Source organism: Atractosteus spatula, chromosome 22 (assembly GCF_055471065.1).
Source record: "Atractosteus spatula isolate fAtrSpa1 chromosome 22, fAtrSpa1.hap1, whole genome shotgun sequence".
In the NCBI taxonomy this organism is placed as follows: Eukaryota; Metazoa; Chordata; class Actinopteri; order Semionotiformes; family Lepisosteidae; genus Atractosteus; species Atractosteus spatula.
In genome coordinates this window covers 3785557-3805373 of record NC_142727.1, presented here as the reverse complement: position 1 = coordinate 3805373, position 19817 = coordinate 3785557, and the positions used below count along the sequence as shown (strand labels likewise).

The window sequence follows — 19817 nt, the reverse complement described above, 5'->3', positions numbered from 1 at the left end:
CAAGCCCTCAGGGTCCGTACACCTGAATTCTGCTATTTCATACACTTTCCAGAGCTCAGGGGAGTGATTTTGTTGAAGGGACCAGTCTGAGACTGGTAGAATCTCGCAGGTACGGATGTTGCCAAGGGGAGGACACAGAGACCAGATCCTACAGGACACGCAGCAGCTTGCAGGCTGGTGGCCAGACGTGTGCAACCTGTGATAGCGGAGCTGGAACACATGACAGTGTGATACAGCCAGCAGCAATATCATAGGTATGAGCCTGGCCAGTACCTGTCCCAGTCAATAGCGTTAGTAAGACCAGTAAGGGGCGCTCATCCTGCGGTCTGTGTGGGTCCTAATGCCCCAGTATAGTGACGGGGACACTAGACTGTAAACAGGCGCCGTCCTTCGGATGAGACGTAAAACTGAGGTCCTGACCCTCTGTGGTCATTAAAAATCCCAGAGTGTTTCTCGAAACAAGTAGAGGTGTTACCCCGGTGTCCTGGCCAAATTCCCCCCTGGCCTTTCCCCAGTCATGGCCTCTTAATAATCCCCATCTCTGAACTGGCTTCATCACTCTGCTCTCCTCCCCACTGAGAGCTGGTGTGTGGGGAGAGGACTGGAGCATCATCCAGGTGGGGCTGCACACTGGTGGGGGTGGAGGGGATCCCCATGACCTGTAAAGAGCTTCGAGTGGAGCGTCCAGAACAGAGCTATAGAAGTGTGAGGGTTATTGATATTCTTTATCTACAATACAGGCAACGTGTATCATGACTACTTTATCATGAGGCAAGCGTGCAAGTGTTTCAGAGCGCGCGTCATGGCCAGCGTTTCTTGTTCCGATGCCCCATCTGCAGCCCCTTCCCCCATTCCCTTTTCTCTGAGGCCAGGAGACACAGATACAACCCTAATCCAAACCTCAACAGTGTAAGCACAAATTAATTCTCTTTAATCCATGAAGAATTAATCCCTTCTTGTATAGGCGGTAAGCTGTGTGAGACCCCCCTTCGGCCATAAGCGCAAGCTTCTTAATTCTCATTAACACTGTTAATGGCACATCAGCCCACAAATAAGCTTTAATCACCCTCCTCCCCTGACCGCCCCCCTCTCCCTCCCTCAGCAGCTCGCCCAGGGGCACGAGCCTTTGTTCAGATCCCACTTCCACCTCCTCCTTCCTCTCCTCTCTCACTGCTCTGCTGCTGCAACTGCATATACAGCCCCAGTACCTACCCTCTCCCCTCCCTACAGCCCCAGTACCTACCCTCTCTCCTCTCTACAGCCCCAGTACCTGCCCTCTCTCCTCTCTACAGCCCCAGTACCTACCCTCTCCCCTCCCTACAGCCCCACTACCTACCCTCTCCCCTCCCTACAGCCCCAGTACCTACCCTCTCTCCTCTCTACAGCCCCAGTACCTGCCCTCTCTCCTCTCTACAGCCCCAGTACCTACCCTCTCCCCTCCCTACAGCCCCACTACCTACCCTCTCCCCTCCCTACAGCCCCACTACCTGCCCTCTCTCCTCTCTACAGCCCCAGTACCTGCCCTCTCTCCTCTCTACAGCCCCACTACCTACCCTCTCCCCTCCCTACAGCCCCACTACCTACCCTCTCCCCTCCCTACAGCCCCAGTACCTGCCCTCTCTCCTCTCTACAGCCCCAGTATCTTCCCTCTCCCCTCCCTACAGCCCCAGTACCTACCCTCTCTCCTCTCTACAGCCCCAGTACCTACCCTCTCTCCTCCCTACAGTCCCAGTACCTGCCCTCTCTCCTCTCTACAGCCCCAGTACCTGCCCTCTCTCCTCTCTACAGCCCCAGTATCTTCCCTCTCCCCTCCCTACAGCCCCAGTACCTACCCTCTCCCCTCTCTACAGCCCCAGTACCTACCCTCTCTCCTCCCTACAGCCCCACTACCTACCCTCTCCCCTCCCTACAGCCCTAGTACCTACCCTCTCTCCTCTCTACAGCCCCAGTACCTGCCCTCTCTCCTCTCTACAGCCCCAGTATCTTCCCTCTCCCCTCCCTACAGCCCCAGTACCTACCCTCTCCCCTCCCTACAGCCCCACTACCTACCCTCTCCCCTCCCTACAGCCCTAGTACCTACCCTCTCTCCTCTCTACAGCCCCAGTACCTGCCCTCTCTCCTCTCTACAGCCCCAGTATCTTCCCTCTCCCCTCCCTACAGCCCCAGTACCTACCCTCTCCCCTCTCTACAGCCCCAGTACCTACCCTCTCTCCTCCCTACAGCCCCACTACCTACCCTCTCCCCTCCCTACAGCCCTAGTACCTACCCTCTCTCCTCTCTACAGCCCCAGTACCTGCCCTCTCTCCTCTCTACAGCCCCAGTATCTTCCCTCTCCCCTCCCTACAGCCCCAGTACCTACCCTCTCCCCTCTCTACAGCCCCAGTACCTACCCTCTCTCCTCCCTACAGTCCCAGTACCTACCCTCTCCCCTCCCTACAGCCCCAGTACCTACCCTCTCCCCTCTCTACAGCCCCAGTACCTACCCTCTCCATTTACCGTTTGTATAGTGTCATTGGGTTTGAAAGGCGCTATATTGACAAGTGATTTTTACGAAAGCACAAGCGTGTACTCACTGTCCTCCTTGGTCTGGACGTTCAGCATGCGGCTCCTGACCCCGTCGCCGGCCTGCGTGTACGCCAGCACCTGCACGCTGTAGTTGGTGAATTTCTCCAGCCCCTTCAGCTCCACCCTCTCTCGTGTCGTTGTGATGTTCTGCATCTCTCCCCACTCTACGGGAGTGAGAGAGACATGAAGAGAAAGAGATTGCCTGCAGGTGCGGACAGTACAGATCTGTCACACGCGCTTGGTCCCGATTCTTAAAAAACGCACACTGAAGAACATGTCCACACACACAGAGCTCTGGAAGCTTTTCAGCACACAGAGGTCTACATGGCGGATCGGACACAGATGCAGCTAAGAGGCAGAGAAACAGCAGTACTGCACAGTGAATCTCAAACAAGCTGACACTAGGGTAGGTCAGCCATGCTGAGACAGGCACTACCCCCAGATGGAAACATAAAAGCAGCATAAGAAAAGTTAAAGAAACGAGATTGGGACACTCTCGTCTTGGCAACACCTTGAGTTACTGCACCATACTGACACACCAGACATGGGATCATACTGTCTCAGACTGACACACGGTAAGGCCACTACTACAATCTATACTATACTATAATCTAAACTATACTACTATAATCTACTAGTGTAGATTTACACAGTAAATCTACATTGAACAAACTGCAGTATGTCCAAAATTTGGCAGCAAGAATCCTGACCAGGTCTAGTGCAAGTGTTCACATTACTCCTGTCCTGGAGTCTTTGCACTGGCTTCCTGTCAAATTCCGTGTAGACTTTAAAATCCTCATGCTCACCTATAAGGCTCTGCATGGCTTGGCACCTCAGTACCTGTCTGAACTATTATCGCCCTACTCCCCACCTCGCAACCTTCACTCTTCTAATTCTGCCCTCCTTACTGTCCCCCAAGCCTGTCTTCATTCTATGGGTGACAGGGCCTTCTCCTGCTGCGCCCCCAAGATCTGGAACTCTCTCCCCAAGGATTTTAGAGAGTCACCTTCTCTAAACTCCTTCAAATCCAGACTCAAAACCCTCTTCTTCAGAAGAGCCTTTACTGAACTGGTTCCATTCTTCACCCCTCTGCTCCTACTATACTTAGTGCCACCATCCATGGTCTCCTCCGTGTATTGTAATTGTGTATTCTTGTTATTTATTGTTGTTGTCATTCTTTAAAGCGCTTCGAGAAGCCACCTTTAAAGGCGCTATATAAAATAAAGTTTATAAAATATAGTTATTATTATTACTACTAGTAAGACTCTGGCAGACCCCCCACCCCACACAATCACACACAGGAACAGGCTGAAGTCAAGAAAACACAGACTGACACGGTTGGCAGCCCACACGGACGCAGTGCAGTGACCTGCACACGCGCATGCCCGGAGCCAGGGGCTCGGCGCGGGCAGACGGACGCAGGGAAGGGCGAGGGCACCCACCTCCGTCCGGGAAGATCGACCAGTAGATGATGCGGTACCCTTTCAGCACGCCGTTCAGCGTGATGCGGGGGGGCTCGGACCACGACAGCACGGCCACGTCGGAGGTGATGGACATCACGCGCACGTTCTCCGGGGGCTGGCTGGGCACTGCCACGGGCAGGGGAGGAGGGAGAGGAACGTTAGTTCGGCGCCGCAGGCGGAGAAGAGGCGCGATTCGAGTCGTGAGCTGTACCGGCTGCGAAGGAAGACAGGACATCGGGGACACTGGGGCTGTGGGTACCCCCCGCGGTGGGGGGAGGGGAGCAAAAACTAAACACAAATGCAAGTCCGAAAGAAACGGGGGATTTACTGCATATGTAGGCGGGAGAAAATGGGTGAGATTAGGGTCTGACCTCCTTCTGAGCTTCTGTTTGAAACCCAGTGTTCCACACCTGTCTATGGCAAGAGGTTTAAAAAGCCAAAGACGTGTGTCTGACGGACAGCTGAACTCGAAGCTGGGAAAAGTAACAAGTGGGAAAGAACGAGAAGAGAGGGGGAGAAGGGCCAGGGTGAAGAAGAGCATTATGGGATTGTGCAGCCAAACTGGCATCTTGGGAAGAAAGGAATTCGAGGTGCTGCTTTAGGGAAGCATGTTTGCTTAATCTCCCTGTGTTTCTTGCAGTGCAGCAGAATGCACATCTCTGCCGCAGCCCCGCCATGGATACCCGCTCTTTCGCCTTTGTAGAATGGATGTCTCTCCGCCGTGAGATTTACTCATTTCCACCTCCCCCAAACCATCAGGCAACGTTTCACCTCAAAGAAGACCTTGCTTCTTAAGAAGGCAGCACAGTATCTTAGCCTTGGCAGAAGTTAGGGGTTCTGAGTTACTACACAATTTACCGGAAGCAACTGTGTCTTTTGTCTAGGGGCTTGCTTGGTTAGTTCGCTTAGGGTGTCAGAAAGGAGGCCGCTACAGCTGGACTCGGAGCTGGTGAGCTCTAAACTACAGGCCCTCGCCCTTGGCTCACTCAGCCACCCAGCCTCGCCCAGACGTAGCTGAGCCAGTATCCATTTCCCACGATGCCAAGGCTGGAAGGGGCAGTGGCGTCGGCTCAGGTCAAGTTCTGCTCCTGGGGGTGGCTTACGTCCACTGCTCGTGGACACAGCGCGGGGGAGAGAGAGGCGGACTGGCGCAACAGTGCTCAGCTGCAGCTAACAACTGCGGAAGAGGAATGACGGTGTTTATTGAGGAGACCGGTGGGGCTGAGCTCTGCAGACCCCCAGACAGCCTTTACACTAACTGCCACTTAGGTAACATCATTACCAGCCTGCTGCAGCAGAATCTAATTGATTACTGTTTGCAGACCCTGTAGCCATGAGAGAGGAGGGAGGGGGGGGGAGAGGGAGGAAGGGAGCGAGGTAAGGAAAGAGGGAGGGAACAGACAGGGATACACGGAGCAGGCAGGGCGGAGACGGAGGAGACGGACAAGAGGACACTGCGGATGGGGAGGAAGCGAGCGGGAGAGAGGGGGGAGAGTGGGAAGAGAATGCTATCCCAGCTGTGTTTAACTGCAGCTGGAAGAGCAGGAACGAGAAGACACACTAATGATGACTATCATCTCTATCGCTGTCATCACTGTTATTATTCCTATTCTCATCACGAGCGGCAAACAGTAGGATCTCATTGTGCTCCGGCTTCCTTTAGGTCTTTACGGTATTTCTGGTGATTAGTTATGGGATATGAAGGGTAGGAGGAGGAAGCAGTCATGACAGAGAGCGCGGCAGATCGGTCATACAGAAATAAGCACTGGGGAGAGGGCAGAGTGGGCAGGCGTTTGGGGCTTTATGACAGTAATGGGACTCTCTCACCCCGGTTGTGACACTTTAATGAGAGGGCTAATTAGGGCTGAAGGATGGAGGAGGAGCTGAGTGGATGAGTGTTGGTTTGTGATTGCAGTTGTGTGTCCTGATGGATCAATTAGGGAGCAGCACAGCGCCCCCCATCACAGAGAAGGGTGCAATACACTGTAAGCTGAACCTCACACACTGCACTTCATACACACAACTCATTGAAGTACAGTGTGAAGTGAGAACCAGTGTGCAGTGAGGATCGGTGTGCAGTGTGGCAGTGTGTTTGGGACCAGTGTGCAGTGTGAATTTAGGACCAGTGTGCAGTGTGTTCGGGACCATTGTGCAGTGAGGATTGGTGTGCAGTGTGTTCAGGACCAGTGTGCAGTGAGGATCGGTGTGCAGTGTGGCAGTGTGTTTGGGACCAGTGTGCAGTGTGAATTTAGGACCAGTGTGCAGTGTGTTCAGGACCAGTGTGCAGTGAGGATTGGTGTGCAGTGTGGCAGTGTGTTCAGGACCAGTGTGCAGTGTGTTCAGGACCAGTGTGCAGTGAGGATTGGTGTGCAGTGTGGCAGTGTGTTCAGGACCAGTGTGCAGTGCTCTCTCAGGCTCAGGGATCATGTCAAGTCTGCTGTGCCTCACCGTCCTCCAGCGTAGTGCAGTTGATCTCGGTGCTGGAGGGCCCGGTGCCGGCTCGGTTCAGCGCCTGCACCACCACTCCGTACTGGGCAAACTTCTTCAGGTTGTCCAGGGTGTACACCTCGCTGTCGCCCGTCGCCTTCATGTTGGAGATGGTGTACTGTCCGTTGCTGCCGGGTCCGTTCTCCCGGTATCCGATCTGGTAGCCCCGGATCACCCCATTCTGAAGCTCCTTCTTTGGGGCCTGGGAGAGGGAGGGAAGGAGAGGAGAAAGCCTGTTGGAGGGGATCCACTGGGATTTCACTGGCTGTGCTTGCCCACACTGTAAGGTTTGGGCAGAATGACTCCCAGCTTTGAGGAGTGAGAGAGTGGACACTGAACTAGTCTCAGTGCTGCGTAAGAGACAGGGGTGCCCACAGAGACTAGAGGACAGCCGGGAGAGGGAACACGCTGTATGGTTCGGGCAAAATGACTCAAGCAGCGTGATGCCTCACTGCTCCTAATATTCAACCAGCACAAAACACAACAAAACCATTCACGGTAAAAAAAAAACATATTTAAAGCTGAATTCAGTTACTTCTGCATGTGTTGTACGATTGCGACTTGTAACAGTTTAAGCAGTTTAACATCACTGTAAGATAAATACACTGCATAGCCGCTGCAAAGAGGTGCAAGCTTGAGATGACGTCTCTCCATGTCTTTTATATCGCCCCCCCCGGCCAAATCTTGACACAGTTAGTCTGCGCTGGGAAGGTGGGTTCAGACAAGACAGCAGCTCTTGCCTGAACTACATTCCCCAGAATTCCACCCCGTCACCTCACCAGATGGAAGAAGATCACTGGCAGGGTGACAATTCAAAAACCAAGGATGCTGAGGCTTCCAGCTGGTTCCACACCTGCTGTCTGGAGAGAGTGGGGCCGCTATATTGCATGGCTTCACTGCACCTGACTGATGGGTCCATGGAAATTTGCGTTGTTTGGGAAGATGTATATGTAAGAGTTATGTACTATATATGTACTAAAGAGCATTATTTTTAAAGAGCACTATTTCCACCTTATTTCTACTGATGCAGCACACAGAATCACTCCCACTGTGGGTGTGTCTGATACAGTATCACTTCCACAATGGGTGTGTCTTATTCAGTGACACATCCACTGTGGGTGTGTCTCACCCAGTGACACACCCACTGCAGGTGTGTCTGATAGTGTCACACCCACTGCAGGTGTGTCTGATAGTGTCATACCCACTGTGGGTGTGTCTGATACAGTGTCAAACTCACTGTGGGTGTGTCTGATACAGTATCACTCCCACAGTGGGTGTGTCTGATACAGTATCACTCCCACTGTGGGTGTGTCTGATACAGTATCACTCCCCCTGTGGGTGTGTCTGATACAGTATCACTCCCACCGTGGGTGTGTCTGATACAGTATCACTCCCCCTGTGGGTGTGTCTGATAGTGTCCTCTGAGACCGACCCATTTAAACAGGTGTGTCACAGGTCTGACAGCAGGCCTAATGCGAAGGGGTGCAAGAACAGGGGCTCACCTTCCAGGTGACCCGGATGCTCTGGGAGGTCATTGGCTGCAGAGTGACGTCCAGCGGAGGCCCGTCGGGTGCTGTAAGGTAGGAGACAGGTATCGGGGGCGTCAGTCAGTCCCGGTGAGAACAGCGCTGATCCAGTGACATCTGTCAGCTCATCCTGTCTCACACTTTGGTTCAGTTTGCTTGTCTCCCTTACCGATAACAAAAAAATCGCCCAGAACAAATCTTACCAGAAGCCGAAATTTAAGATGAAAAATTCACCTTTAGGAGGCATGTCTCTTCACAAAGGGGGTGGGAGTGTGGCACAAGCTATTGAGTCATGCCATGGAGACTTATATGATTGGCTGGATGTGATCCTCCAATCAGAAGAGCGGGTGCTTCTTTACCAAATAGTGGTGGGAGCCTGGAACAAGCTGCCCAGTCATGCTGTTGAAGCTGGTACGCTGGTTTCTTCCACAAAATGGCTTCATGAGAGATCCTTCGATCAGGACAGGAGGCGCTACTTTACGCAGAGGGCAGCGGGAGTAGGGAACAAGCCTACTTGCCATGTCGTTGAAGCCGACACCCTGGTGTCTTCAGAAATGGCTGGATGAGATCCTGGGATTAGTTTACCAACGACCGAGCGGGTGGGCGGACAGGAGGGGGGTGCCACCTACCTGCCTCCTCGGTGCTGATGGTCAGCTCCTTGCTGGCCTCGCTGCGGCCGATCTTGTTGAAGGAGTACATGCGGATGCTGTAGACCCGCGCCGGGTGCAGCTCCACGATGTTGGCCTGGTTGATGGTGGGGGAGATGTTCCGGGTGGTGTGCTTGAACTCCCACGAGTCTGCGGGAGAGAGAGAGTGAGAGAGAGGCGAAGGAATGAGTCGGGGAAGGAGGCCCCCTGGGACACGCGGAGGGCGGAGGAAGACCAGGGCAGGGGACAGGGGGGCTGCTCAGTGCAGTGTTAATACAGCCCCAGTGTGCTCAGGGCAGTGTTGATACAGCCCCAGTGTGCTCAGGGCAGTGTTAATACAGCCCCAGTGTGCTCAGGGCAGTGTTAATACAGCCCCAGTGTGCTCAGGGCAGTGTTGACACAGCCCCAGTGTGCTCAGGGCAGTGTTAATACAGCCCCAGTGTGCTCAGGGCAGTGTTGACACAGCCCCAGTGTGCTCAGGGCAGTGTTAATACAGCCCCAGTGTGCTCAGGGCAGTGTTGACACAGCCCCAGTGTGCTCAGTGCAGTGTTAATACAGTTCCAGTGTGCTCAGGGCAGTGTTAATACAGCCCCAGTGTGCTCAGGGCAGTGTTGATACAGCCCCAGTGTGCTCAGTGCAGTGTTAATACAGCCCCAGTGTGCTCAGGGCAGTGTTAATACAGCCCCAGTGTGCTCAGGGCATTGTTAATACAGTCCCAGTGTGCTCAGGGAATTGTTGATACAGCCCCAGTGTGCTCAGGGCAGTGTTAACACAGCCCCAGTGTGCTCAGGGCAGTGTTAACACAGCCCCAGTGTGCTCAGGGCGGTGCTGACACAGCCCCAGTGTGCTCAGGGCAGTGTTAAGCCCCAGTGTGCTCAGGGCAGTGCTGACACAGCCCCAGTGTGCTCAGGGCAGTGTTAAGCCCCAGTGTGACGGCGCAGGGCAGTGTGAGGACTGCTGTCCCGCTGTACCTGACTTGTTCTTGTACTCGATGTCGAAGCTGGTGATGATGCTGTTGCCGTCGAAGCGCTGGGTCCAGCGCAGGTTCATGCTGCGGGCCTTCACCTCCTTCACCTCCAGCTCGGGGGGGTCGGGGGGCTCTGGGAGGGAGAGCACTCACTCAGCACTGGACACACCTGGACAATACTCACCCACCCGTGTCGTTGATAAGTCATTTGCAGTTTTGGTTGACAAAATGTGCCTTTTGGGTCGATGGGAAATAACTTATTGTAAGCTGATTATTTCAGAGTGACATCAGTATTGTCTCCAGACAAACTACAACATCAATCCCTAAATTACAGCTTTATAGTCATAATAATAGTGAGTTCTTCTCTATTGTATTTTATTCTCTTCCTAACTGCCACCCAGCAAATGAGAAAGTATACTAACTTTCATGCTGGGGAAAAAAACAGCACCTACAAAAGGAAATAATTATAACACACAGGGTCTTGTCTGTGTGCGCAGGAGTAACAAAGAGGACACAGGCTCGTACATCTCCAAACAGCTGTGTAAGGTGACTGGCTCCATGTGACAGTAAGAGATTCAGCTGTTCACAAGAGCACAAACCCAGAAGCAGTAAGAAGAGAAGAAATTCTACATGGAAAGGTTGTTAAAGCACAGATCTGTGGCTGGACTATTTTTTTTTTTTCAGATTAAAAAACTCAAATGTCCAATTGATTTCCTGAAAAAGACTGAATTTGATTGTCCAGGTCCTGTTTTTCGTGTGGCCTTTCATGTGTGATGGTGGTCAGGGGTATTGTCCAGTGTCCACAGTGTCCAGTGTCTGTGCTGGGCTGGTGGTCAGGGGGTATTGTCCAGTGTCCACAGTGTCCAGTGTCTGTGCTGGGCTGGTGGTCGGGGGTATTGTCCAGTGTCTGTGCTAGGCTGGTGGTCAGGTGTACTGTCAGTGTCTGTGCTGGGCTGGTGGTCAGGGGTATTGTCCAGTGTCTGTGCTGGGGTGGTGGTCAGGGGTATTGTCAGTGTCTGTGCTGGGCTGGTGGTCGGGGGTATTGTCAGTGTCTGTGCTGGGCAGGTGGTCGGGGGTATTGTCCAGTGTCTGTGCTGGGGTGGTGGTCAGGGGTATTGTCAGTGTCTGTGCTGGGGTGGTGGTCAGGGATATTGTCCAGTGTCTGTGCTGGGGTGGTGGTCAGGGATATTGTCCAGTGTCTGTGCTGGGCTGGTGGTAGGGGGTATTGTCCAGTGTCTGTGCTGGGCTGGTGGTAGGGGGTATTGTCCAGTGTCCACAGTGTCCAGTGTCTGTGCTGGGCAGGTGGTCAGGGGTACTGTCAGTGTCTGTGCTGGGCTGGTGGTCGGGAGTATTGTCCAGTGTCTGTGCTGGGGTGGTGGTCAGGGGTATTGTCCAGTGTCTGTGCTGGGGTGGTGGTCAGGGGTATTGTCAGTGTCTGTGCTGGGCTGGTGGTCAGGGGTATTGTCAGTGTCTGTGCTGGGGTGGTGGTCAGGGGTACTGTCAGTGTCTGTGCTGGGGTGGTGGTCAGGGGTATTGTCCAGTGTCTGTGCTGGGGTGGTGGTCGGGGGTATTGTCCAGTGTCTGTGCTGGGGTGGTGGTCAGGGGTATTGTCAGTGTCTGTGCTGGGGTGGTGGTCGAGGGTATTGTCCAGTGTCTGTGCTGGGGTGGTGGTCAGGGGTATTGTCAGTGTCTGTGCTGGGCTGGTGGTCAGGGGTATTGTCCAGTGTCTGTGCTGGGCAGGTGGTCAGGGGTATTGTCCAGTGTCTGTGCTGGGATGGTGGTCAGGGGTATTGTCCAGTGTCTGTGCTGGGCAGGTGGTCGGGGGTATTGTCCAGTGTCTGTGCTGGGGTGGTGGTCAGGGGTATTGTCCAGTGTCTGTGGTGGGGTGGTGGTCGGGGGTATTGTCCAGTGTCTGTGCTGGGCTGGTGGTCAGGGGTACTGTCAGTGTCTGTGCTGGGGTGGTGGTCGGGGGTATTGTCCAGTGTCCACAGTGTCCAGTGTCTGTGCTGGGCTGGTGGTCAGTGGTATTGTCCAGTGTCTGTGCTGGGCTGGTGGTCAGTGGTCAGTGGTCAGTGGTCAATGATACCTTGCACAGTGAGCTGGATGAGGCCACGGCTTTCGCCGTAGGAATTGATTGCATGGCAGGAGAAGAAGACCGAGTCACTGCGGTCTGCTGGAATCAGCTGGAGGAAACAGAGCAGGAATCACAGTTAGAGAAGCAGAACACCTTCTACAGTACAGTAGCGTCACACTGATGCACACTGCCCTACTGTGCTGAACTGTCACATTGAAGCACACTGCCAGATACAGACACAGTGACACACTGTACTGTACAATATAGACACAGAGACATGCTGTGCTGTACAATACAATAGACACAGTGACACGCTGTACTGTACAATACAGAAACAGTGACAGGCTTTACTGTACTGTATAATACAGACAATGAGACATGCTGTACTGTACAATACAGACATAGTGACACTGTACAGTATAATACAATGAGACACGCTGTACTGTATAATATAGACACTGACACTGTACAATACAGAGACACACTGTACTGTACAATACTGACAACGTGACACACTGTACTGTACAATATAGACACTGACACTGTACAATACAGACACAGAGACACGCTATACTATACAATACAATACAGACAGTGACACACTGTACTGTACACTCCAGACACAGTGACACTGTACAATACAATCCAGACCAAGAGACACGCTGTACTGTACAATACAATAGAGACAGAGACACACTGTACTGTACAATACAATCCAGACCCAGAGACACACTGTACTGGACCATACAGACAGAGACACGCTGTACTGTACCCTACAGACACAGCTGACCTTGAGCGTGGAGACGACCTCTTCGGCGTTGTCCTTGGTGGTGATGGAGTAGCGGGTGTTGCGGTCGGTGTCGATGACGGTGTCCCCCTTCTCCCAGCGGATGATGATGGGCCGCTCGCCCCTCGCCATGCACTCCAGCTCCTTCTGCTGGCCCTTGATGGCGATGGTGGTGTTGGGGTGAGAGGTGATCATGGCGGGGACTGTCGGGGGGGGCGAAGGAGACACAGTTTGCGTTAGGGTGCAAAACACAAAAGGATGCGTCCCTTCAAACATGCGAACACTTTAGCAGCTAGCACATGAGCTAGTGTTGAGACAGAGGCATCACCATACGAAAGGGTACGAGAGAGAGAGAGGGCCATCGGGCCCATTGGTGCTCGTGATCCAAAGATCTCCTCCGGCGGGCCAGTGCGCTCCACACACCAACAACTCTCCGTGTAAACTGTACAATAGTGTGTACTCAGACGTAAAAACACTCCTCCCATCATTTTCACTGGCGTCCTGTCGCTTGTGCTTCCCTGAAATTCGGAAGAGTTTCTGCTGACGCCTTTAAGGATTTGGAATGCTTGAATCTGGCCCCAATCCTCCCCAGTTGATACCTTCGAGTGCCAGTGAAAATTATGTGGAAACTGCGTGAAAACCTACAGCTTTTCTTTACACACCGAGTTGCGGGAGCATGGAACAAGTGAGAAAGGCCAATGAGCCAGACATTTTTTCAGAAAGAGCTGGGTGCGATCCTGCGATCAATTAACTAATCAACTACCAAACAGGCTGGAGGGACTGACTAGCTTCCTGTGGTTTGTCACTGGCTTGTCTTTATGTGTGTAAGAAAACATGCATCTGTTGCAAAGCACATGTAGCGGAAAATGTGCTAAGTTGCTAATTTGGCTCCTGTTCTGGCCATTCACCCTCCGCTCTCTCTCCCTCACTCTCGTAAATCACCTCCCATCTCTGCCAGGTAAACAAGACAGCCCCCCAGCCCCCTCCTCCCTCTCTCCCTCTCGCTCATCGATCCATGTGGGGGTTCCGCTCTTTTGTTTTCATCATTTATTCATCTTGCTCTCTCCCTCAGGTCTCCCGCGTGCGGAGAAGAGACAATTCAGAGAGGCAGAGGAGAGGAACGCTTCAATCAATAAGACTAACACAGGCTAACATTCCTCTCCTCGCCAGAGAGAGAGAGAGATGGAGAAACAGTGAGACTCCAGGTGAACTGGAGACGGACACTCAGGAAGACAGCGAAATGAGCAGACAGTAGCTGCAGGGAGGGGAGAAAGGGCGAGAGTAAATGGACAAAGGAGAAATGGACTGAGACAGAAGTAGCTGTGTAGTCACTTCTTTCTTATTCACACTGCTGTGCTCCATGTTCTAATTGCTTCTTCAAGCACAGGGTCACTGGAGCCTATCCCAGCAAGCCATGGGCGCAAGGCAGGGTGCAGCCAGGACCCAGCCCATCGCAGACACACACATGCAGAGATCAACGAGGTCGTCTGTGTCTGTCTGAAACAGGGCTGCACTTTGCCCCTTTTGGAGGAATAAAAGAGCAGAGGGCACTCTGATTTGCGACAGTAGTGCACAGTCATCTCCTTTAACACCCAAGCTGTCTGCGACCAAAATGAGACACAGGCAGGTCCTGTAATAATCAGTCCTGATCCCCAGAGACCTCAAACTCTGCCACATTTCTGTTTCAGAATACATTTCTAATGAATGTTTTTCAGTTTTCAAATTCCAAGCCATAGATATTTCATCTTTTGGACAAATTCCAAATTATTTTGTTCAGGAGCATAGGAGCTGTTTCAAAGAAGATAAAAAGAGAATAAGGTCCATCTTTTTCATTTTTAATAACTACTGTGTATCATGTAGAGGGCTGTGAGGGAGCTGGAGTCTATCCCAGAAAGCAAGGCAGGATACACCCTGGACGGGACGCTAGTCCATCCCAGGGCAGACAGGACACCCCGTTAGGTCTTCCCATTCCCCTCCTTTAAACAGGTAACATCAATCATAAGTGAATACATATGTGTGGGTAGTTTAAAGTACTATGAAAACAGTAATAGAGCAAATACAGTACTGTACACAATACAAAACAGATCAAATGAAATTGAATGATAATAAAATGCAGGGAACACGATGCACAGCTCTCACAAACAGCCTTCTCTCTGTCTCTAACTGCACGAATCGAAGATTCATTCTTGCCATACAAACACGCCAAACTGGTCACCGATATCCTACCTCTAAACTTCAAAATCTCAGTTTTTAACTCCAAATCAGGGAACTGTTCTTGACTTGTCTTTCCCCTCCGTGCTTGTTTTCAGTTGTCGAGCCATACTGAGGGAGATGCCGTGCGATATGGAAAGCGCTGGCCTGCTACAGGCTCTGTGACTAGTTCCCAAAGCGTAGCTCGGGTCTGCACCATACCACATTTGAATTGCCTTCATTTCCTGCATCGTTTTTCATTTTTCATTTATTTTTTCGGCGCTGACCGCATGTACACAAATCCACGTCAATATTTTTAGTGTAAAACGCGAGCCTACTGGACACGTGCTGGATTTCGTATGGATCACAGGCGGCGAGGACTTGACTGCAGTAGATCATGCAGGTCAGTGAGGATTTTAAGAGGTTTAGAAGACAAAAGCCCCCGGAGTCACCTAATTAATCACACAGAGCCCCCCCTGCACTGATCCCGAGTGCTCTGGCCCACACACTCACAGACTCTTTCAGTCTCGCAACTCTCTCACACTGTCTCTCCCTGTCCGAGACTGTCTTTCAGTCTCACAACTCTCTCACGCTGTCTCTCCCTGTCTGAGACTGTCTTTCAGTCTCGCAACTCTCTCACGCTGTCTCTCCCTGTCCGAGACTGTCTTTCAGTCTCACAACTCTCTCACACTGTCTCTCCCTGTCCGAGACTGTCTTTCAGTCTCACAACTCTCTCACACTGTCTCTCCCTGTCCGAGACTGTCTTTCAGTCTCACAACTCTCTCTCCCTTCCTCCTGCCCTCCTCCTCCTTCATCTGCCTCTCCTCTTGCCTGCGGACCAGCGTGGGAAGAGCGCAGGGTGCTTCGGGGTGCGGAGGAGTGTGTGTGTGTGTGCAGAGAACCATCTCAGATTACAGGACGAGAGGGAGCAGGCTGTTTGGGGTCTGAGGTGGAGTGAATACATGTGGATGTGTGGGAGTGAGGGGTGTGAGCGCATGTGGGAGTGCGAGAGTGAGGAGGAGTGTGAGAGTGTGATGTGTGTATGGGAGAGTGAAGGAGTGTTTCAGAGCGTGTGGGAGAGTGAAGGAGTGTTTCAGAGCGTGTGGGAGAGTGAGGGAGTGTTTCAGAGCGTGTGGGAGAGTGAAGGTGTGTTTCAGAGCGTGTGGGAGAGTGAGGGAGTGTTTCAGAGCGTGCGGGAGAGTGAGGGAGTGTTTCAGAGCGTGCGGGAGAGTGAGGGAGTGTTTCAGAGCGTGTGGGAGAGTGAAGGAGTGTTTCAGAGCGTGTGGGAGAGTGAAGGAGTGTTTCAGAGCGTGTGGGAGAGTGAAGGTGTGTTTCAGAGCGTGCGGGAGAGTGAAGGAGTGTTTCAGAGCGTGTGGGAGAGTGAAGGTGTGTTTCAGGGTGCACAGAAGAGTAAATTTATGTTTCAGAGTGTCTTGTAAGTGAGAATTGTACTTGAGGTGATGGACTGTGCAATATTAATACAAACACTGGATGTGGCCTCAGTCTTGATGGCCAGGAGAACAACTGTTGGTGATATGAGACTCTAGTGGGAAGGCTGAGTGCTGGAAGGCAGAGGAGCCCGTCCGCGGTGGGGGGGGTGTCGATGGTACTCACTCTTGACCGTGAGGAACATGCTCTTGCTGATGTCCGTGCCAACTCCGTTGCTGGCCTGGCACAGGTAGTAGCCGATGTCTTCCTCCAGCACGTGGCGAATGAGCAGGGAGCCGTTGGCCAGGATCTGGATCCGGCCCGTCAGGGGAACAGGGTGGTACTGCTGAGGATTCCCACTGCCTGCGGGAGCAGGAGAGGGGAAGGGGGGGTGAGAGGGAGGCCCGGGTCCAGATACGCAACGGACACGCGACAGAGGAGGGAGACGGGTACAGAACAACGGGCAGTGAGAGGCAAGGTAGTGGGGGAAAGAAGAGAGAGATGCAAAGGCATTGGAAAAGTACGGACAGAGGGATAAAAACCCGTTCGGATGAGCTAAGCAAAGGAGTCAGAAAGTGTGGAAGGTGGGGAGGGAGGGAGAGCTCAGGGGCATGGGAGTCAAAAAGCGGGTGAGCCAGTGGACGGGGCCCAGGAGGGTCACCTTTGGCGTGTTTCCACATGACTTCGGGAGGAGGGTAGCCGTCCACAGAGCAGTTCAGGACACCAGCTTTGCCATAGATCCCATCTTGGTTGTTGGGCTGCACTACAAACCGGGGTGGCACTGCAGAGACACCACAAGGCACAGAGGGAGAGAGTGAGAGACTGGCTCCGTCCTCGGCACCCTCCCTACCCATTCCACTCCCTTTCTTGTTCCAGCTTCCTGGTCTTCTCCATCTGTCTCCTTGCCCTAACTACACCCATTCTTGTCCCCACTGCTCCAAGCTGCCAGAGGTTCCAATCAATCCCTCTGCCTGGCTCTCCTGACCACACAGCAAACGATGGCAGGTCCCCCACAGTCCCTCTCCCTACATTGAGAGACGGCAGGTCCCCCACAGTCCCTCTCCCTACATTGAGAGACGGCAGGTCCCCCACAATCCCTCTCCCTACACTGACAGAGGGCAGGTCCCCCACAGTCCCTCTCCCCACACTGAGAGACGGCAGGTCCCCCACAGTCCCTCTCCCCACACTGAGAGACGGCAGGTCCCCCACAGTCCCTCTCCCCACACTGACAGACGGCAGGTCCCCCACAGTCCCTCTCCCTACACTGAGAGCTAGCAGGTCCCCCACAGTCCCTCTCCCCACACTGACAGACGGCAGGTCCCCCACAGTCCCTCTCCCTACACTGAGAGCTAGCAGGTCCCCCACAGTCCCTCTCCCCACACTGACAGAGGGCAGGTCCCCCACAGTCCCTCTCCCCACACTGACAGACGGCAGGTCCCCCACAGTCCCTCTCCCCACACTGAGAGACGGCAGGTCCCCCACAATCCCTCTCCCTACACTGACAGACGGCAGGTCCCCCACAGTCCCTCTCCCCACACTGACAGAGGGCAGGTCCCCCACAGTCCCTCTCCCCACACTGACAGACGGCAGGTCCCCCACAGTCCCTCTCCCCACACTGAGAGACGGCAGGTCCCCCACAGTCCCTCTCCCCACACTGAGAGACGGCAGGTCCCCCACAGTCCCTCTCCCCACACTGAGAGACGGCAGGTCCCCCACAGTCCCTCTCCCTCGGCTCCGCTCACCTCGCACTATGAGCTGTCTCTCGCGGCTGACCGTCGCCGCGTCGTTGCTGGCGATGCAGGTGTAGTTGCCGTTGTGCTTGAGCGACACGCTGGAGATCTGCAGGGAGCTCATGAACTCCTTGGTCTCGATGGTGACCCCCGACCCCGACATGATGACCTGGCCGTCTTTGCGCCAGGTGATGCGGATGGGCATGTCGCCCGAGGAGACCACACAGGGGATGTACAGCAGCTGGCCGATGGAGGCGGGGGGGAACTCGAAGGGCTGGATCAGGGGAGGCACTGCAAGGCAGAGAAGGAGAAACGGAGGAAGGCGGGGTGCAGGGGGATCAGAGCAGAGGGAAAGGGGGGTGCAAGAAGGAAGTGGAAGATAATAATTGGGAGAGAGACAGAGGGCGAGCTCTTAATCAAGTTTTACTGTTGTGTGGAATACTCCCCATGCCCCTCTCACTTCATATGGCTTCACACATGTTTAATAATCCATGAATGTCATTTAAAACCCACATGTGACCAACGCATGGAGACACGTCTACAATAGTCTATAATGCAGGATATCTTGTCACGGAAAATCGGAAATGGATCAAGCTGCTGTGCAAGGGGAGCCCCAGCTTCCAATAAATCAGCCAGTCAGTCACAGATAACGGGGCTGCGCTCCTCTGTGCACGCTGGGCCATAGTCTGGCCCCATTCATAACTCTCTTAATTAGAGGTAGCTGTAGCTGGCGGCTGAGATAATGGTATTTCCGTGAACACGGCGTAGCACAACACAGACAGCAGGGAGGCTTGACAGGGGTTTGAGCGCCCAGTGAAGACATCGGGGGAATTTAATGTGGGGCCTTGCTGTAATTCATCTAATTAAAGAAGATCCGTGACAAGACCAGGCCAGGGCATGACGCTATACCGCACACTAGACCTGGAGACAAGCACGCAAGCACAGACGCTGCAACAGACCGATCTGCACACACTCACACATCGGGACACACCGCACGACCAGGTCAACAATCTTCGACTACACATTTTGTTCTTTTCTTGGCGCAGAATCTGAATGAGGTGGATGTGGCAGGGTCCTAAGGCTGGGGTTGATCTAGGGTAGTGCACACACACACTGGGGGGGGGTTCTGATTGCTAACAGGCCGGGCCAAGGAACAGCCGTGACGCAGTGGTGGACTCTCCACCTTTGCGTTAGATGAGCAGGGAGAGCTGGGGCACTGTCTTTCCCGTGTAGCTCTGCCCTCTCTGGACAGATGACCACAGCAATGCACGCATGGACAGCTGAAGGATGTCAGCCCCTGGCAGACGTTTCACTCCCCAACCAGTGTCACGACCATCGAATGGTCGGGTGGTACCACCCCGCCAACGAGTGTGCCACACCGCACCCATTCCAGTCCACAGGTCTTCAGAGGGCGGCTGGGGAGGTGATGGGAGGCGCTGTACCTTTGGGGGCACAGCCAGGGAGGTGACGGGAGGCGCCGTGCCTTTGGGGTACGGCTGGGGAGGTGACGGGGGGCGCTGTATCTTTGGGGTAGGGCTGGGGAGGTGACAGTGACGGGGGGTGCTCTACCTTTGGGCGGCTGGGGAGGTGACGGTGACGGAGGGTGCTCTACTTTTGGGTGGCTGGGGAGGTGACAGGAGGCACTGTACCTTTGACGGTGACGTGGACACTCTGGCTGATGGAGAGCTGAGGCTGGATGAGGACGCTGCAGAGGTACTCCCCCTCGTCCATTCCCTTCTGCACATCCATCAGCTTGAGCGTGCCGTTGTCGTACACCATCTGCCGGTGATTGTCGGGCAAGAGCAGCGAGTCCTTGTACCACTTGATGGAGTAGTAGGGGTAGCCAATCACGCGGCAGTTGATGAAGGTGTCCCTCCCGGCCACCGCCGTGATGTTGCGCATCGCTCGGATGCTGGGCGGACCTGCAGAGAGAGAGAGGGAGGGGGCAGAGAG

At 53.7% G+C, this 19817-nt stretch overlaps 1 protein-coding gene across 1 annotated transcript in view; it reads right to left on the bottom strand.

The window, feature by feature from the left end:
• The window catches only part of dscaml1 (DS cell adhesion molecule like 1), a 164420-nt gene that overhangs the window by 27420 nt on the left and 117183 nt on the right, over nt 1–19817 (bottom strand). Inside the window, exons 8-19 of the mRNA XM_088939931.1 lie at nt 19514–19786; nt 17877–18155; nt 16796–16915; nt 16321–16497; nt 12520–12719; nt 11742–11838; nt 9660–9788; nt 8671–8838; nt 8018–8088; nt 6477–6717; nt 4008–4154; nt 2574–2729 (exon numbers count right to left, since the gene is read on the bottom strand). Of these exons, the coding sequence (XP_088796057.1) occupies nt 2574–2729; nt 4008–4154; nt 6477–6717; nt 8018–8088; nt 8671–8838; nt 9660–9788; nt 11742–11838; nt 12520–12719; nt 16321–16497; nt 16796–16915; nt 17877–18155; nt 19514–19786 (2058 nt within the window). The remainder of the gene's footprint in view (nt 1–2573; nt 2730–4007; nt 4155–6476; nt 6718–8017; nt 8089–8670; nt 8839–9659; nt 9789–11741; nt 11839–12519; nt 12720–16320; nt 16498–16795; nt 16916–17876; nt 18156–19513; nt 19787–19817) is intronic.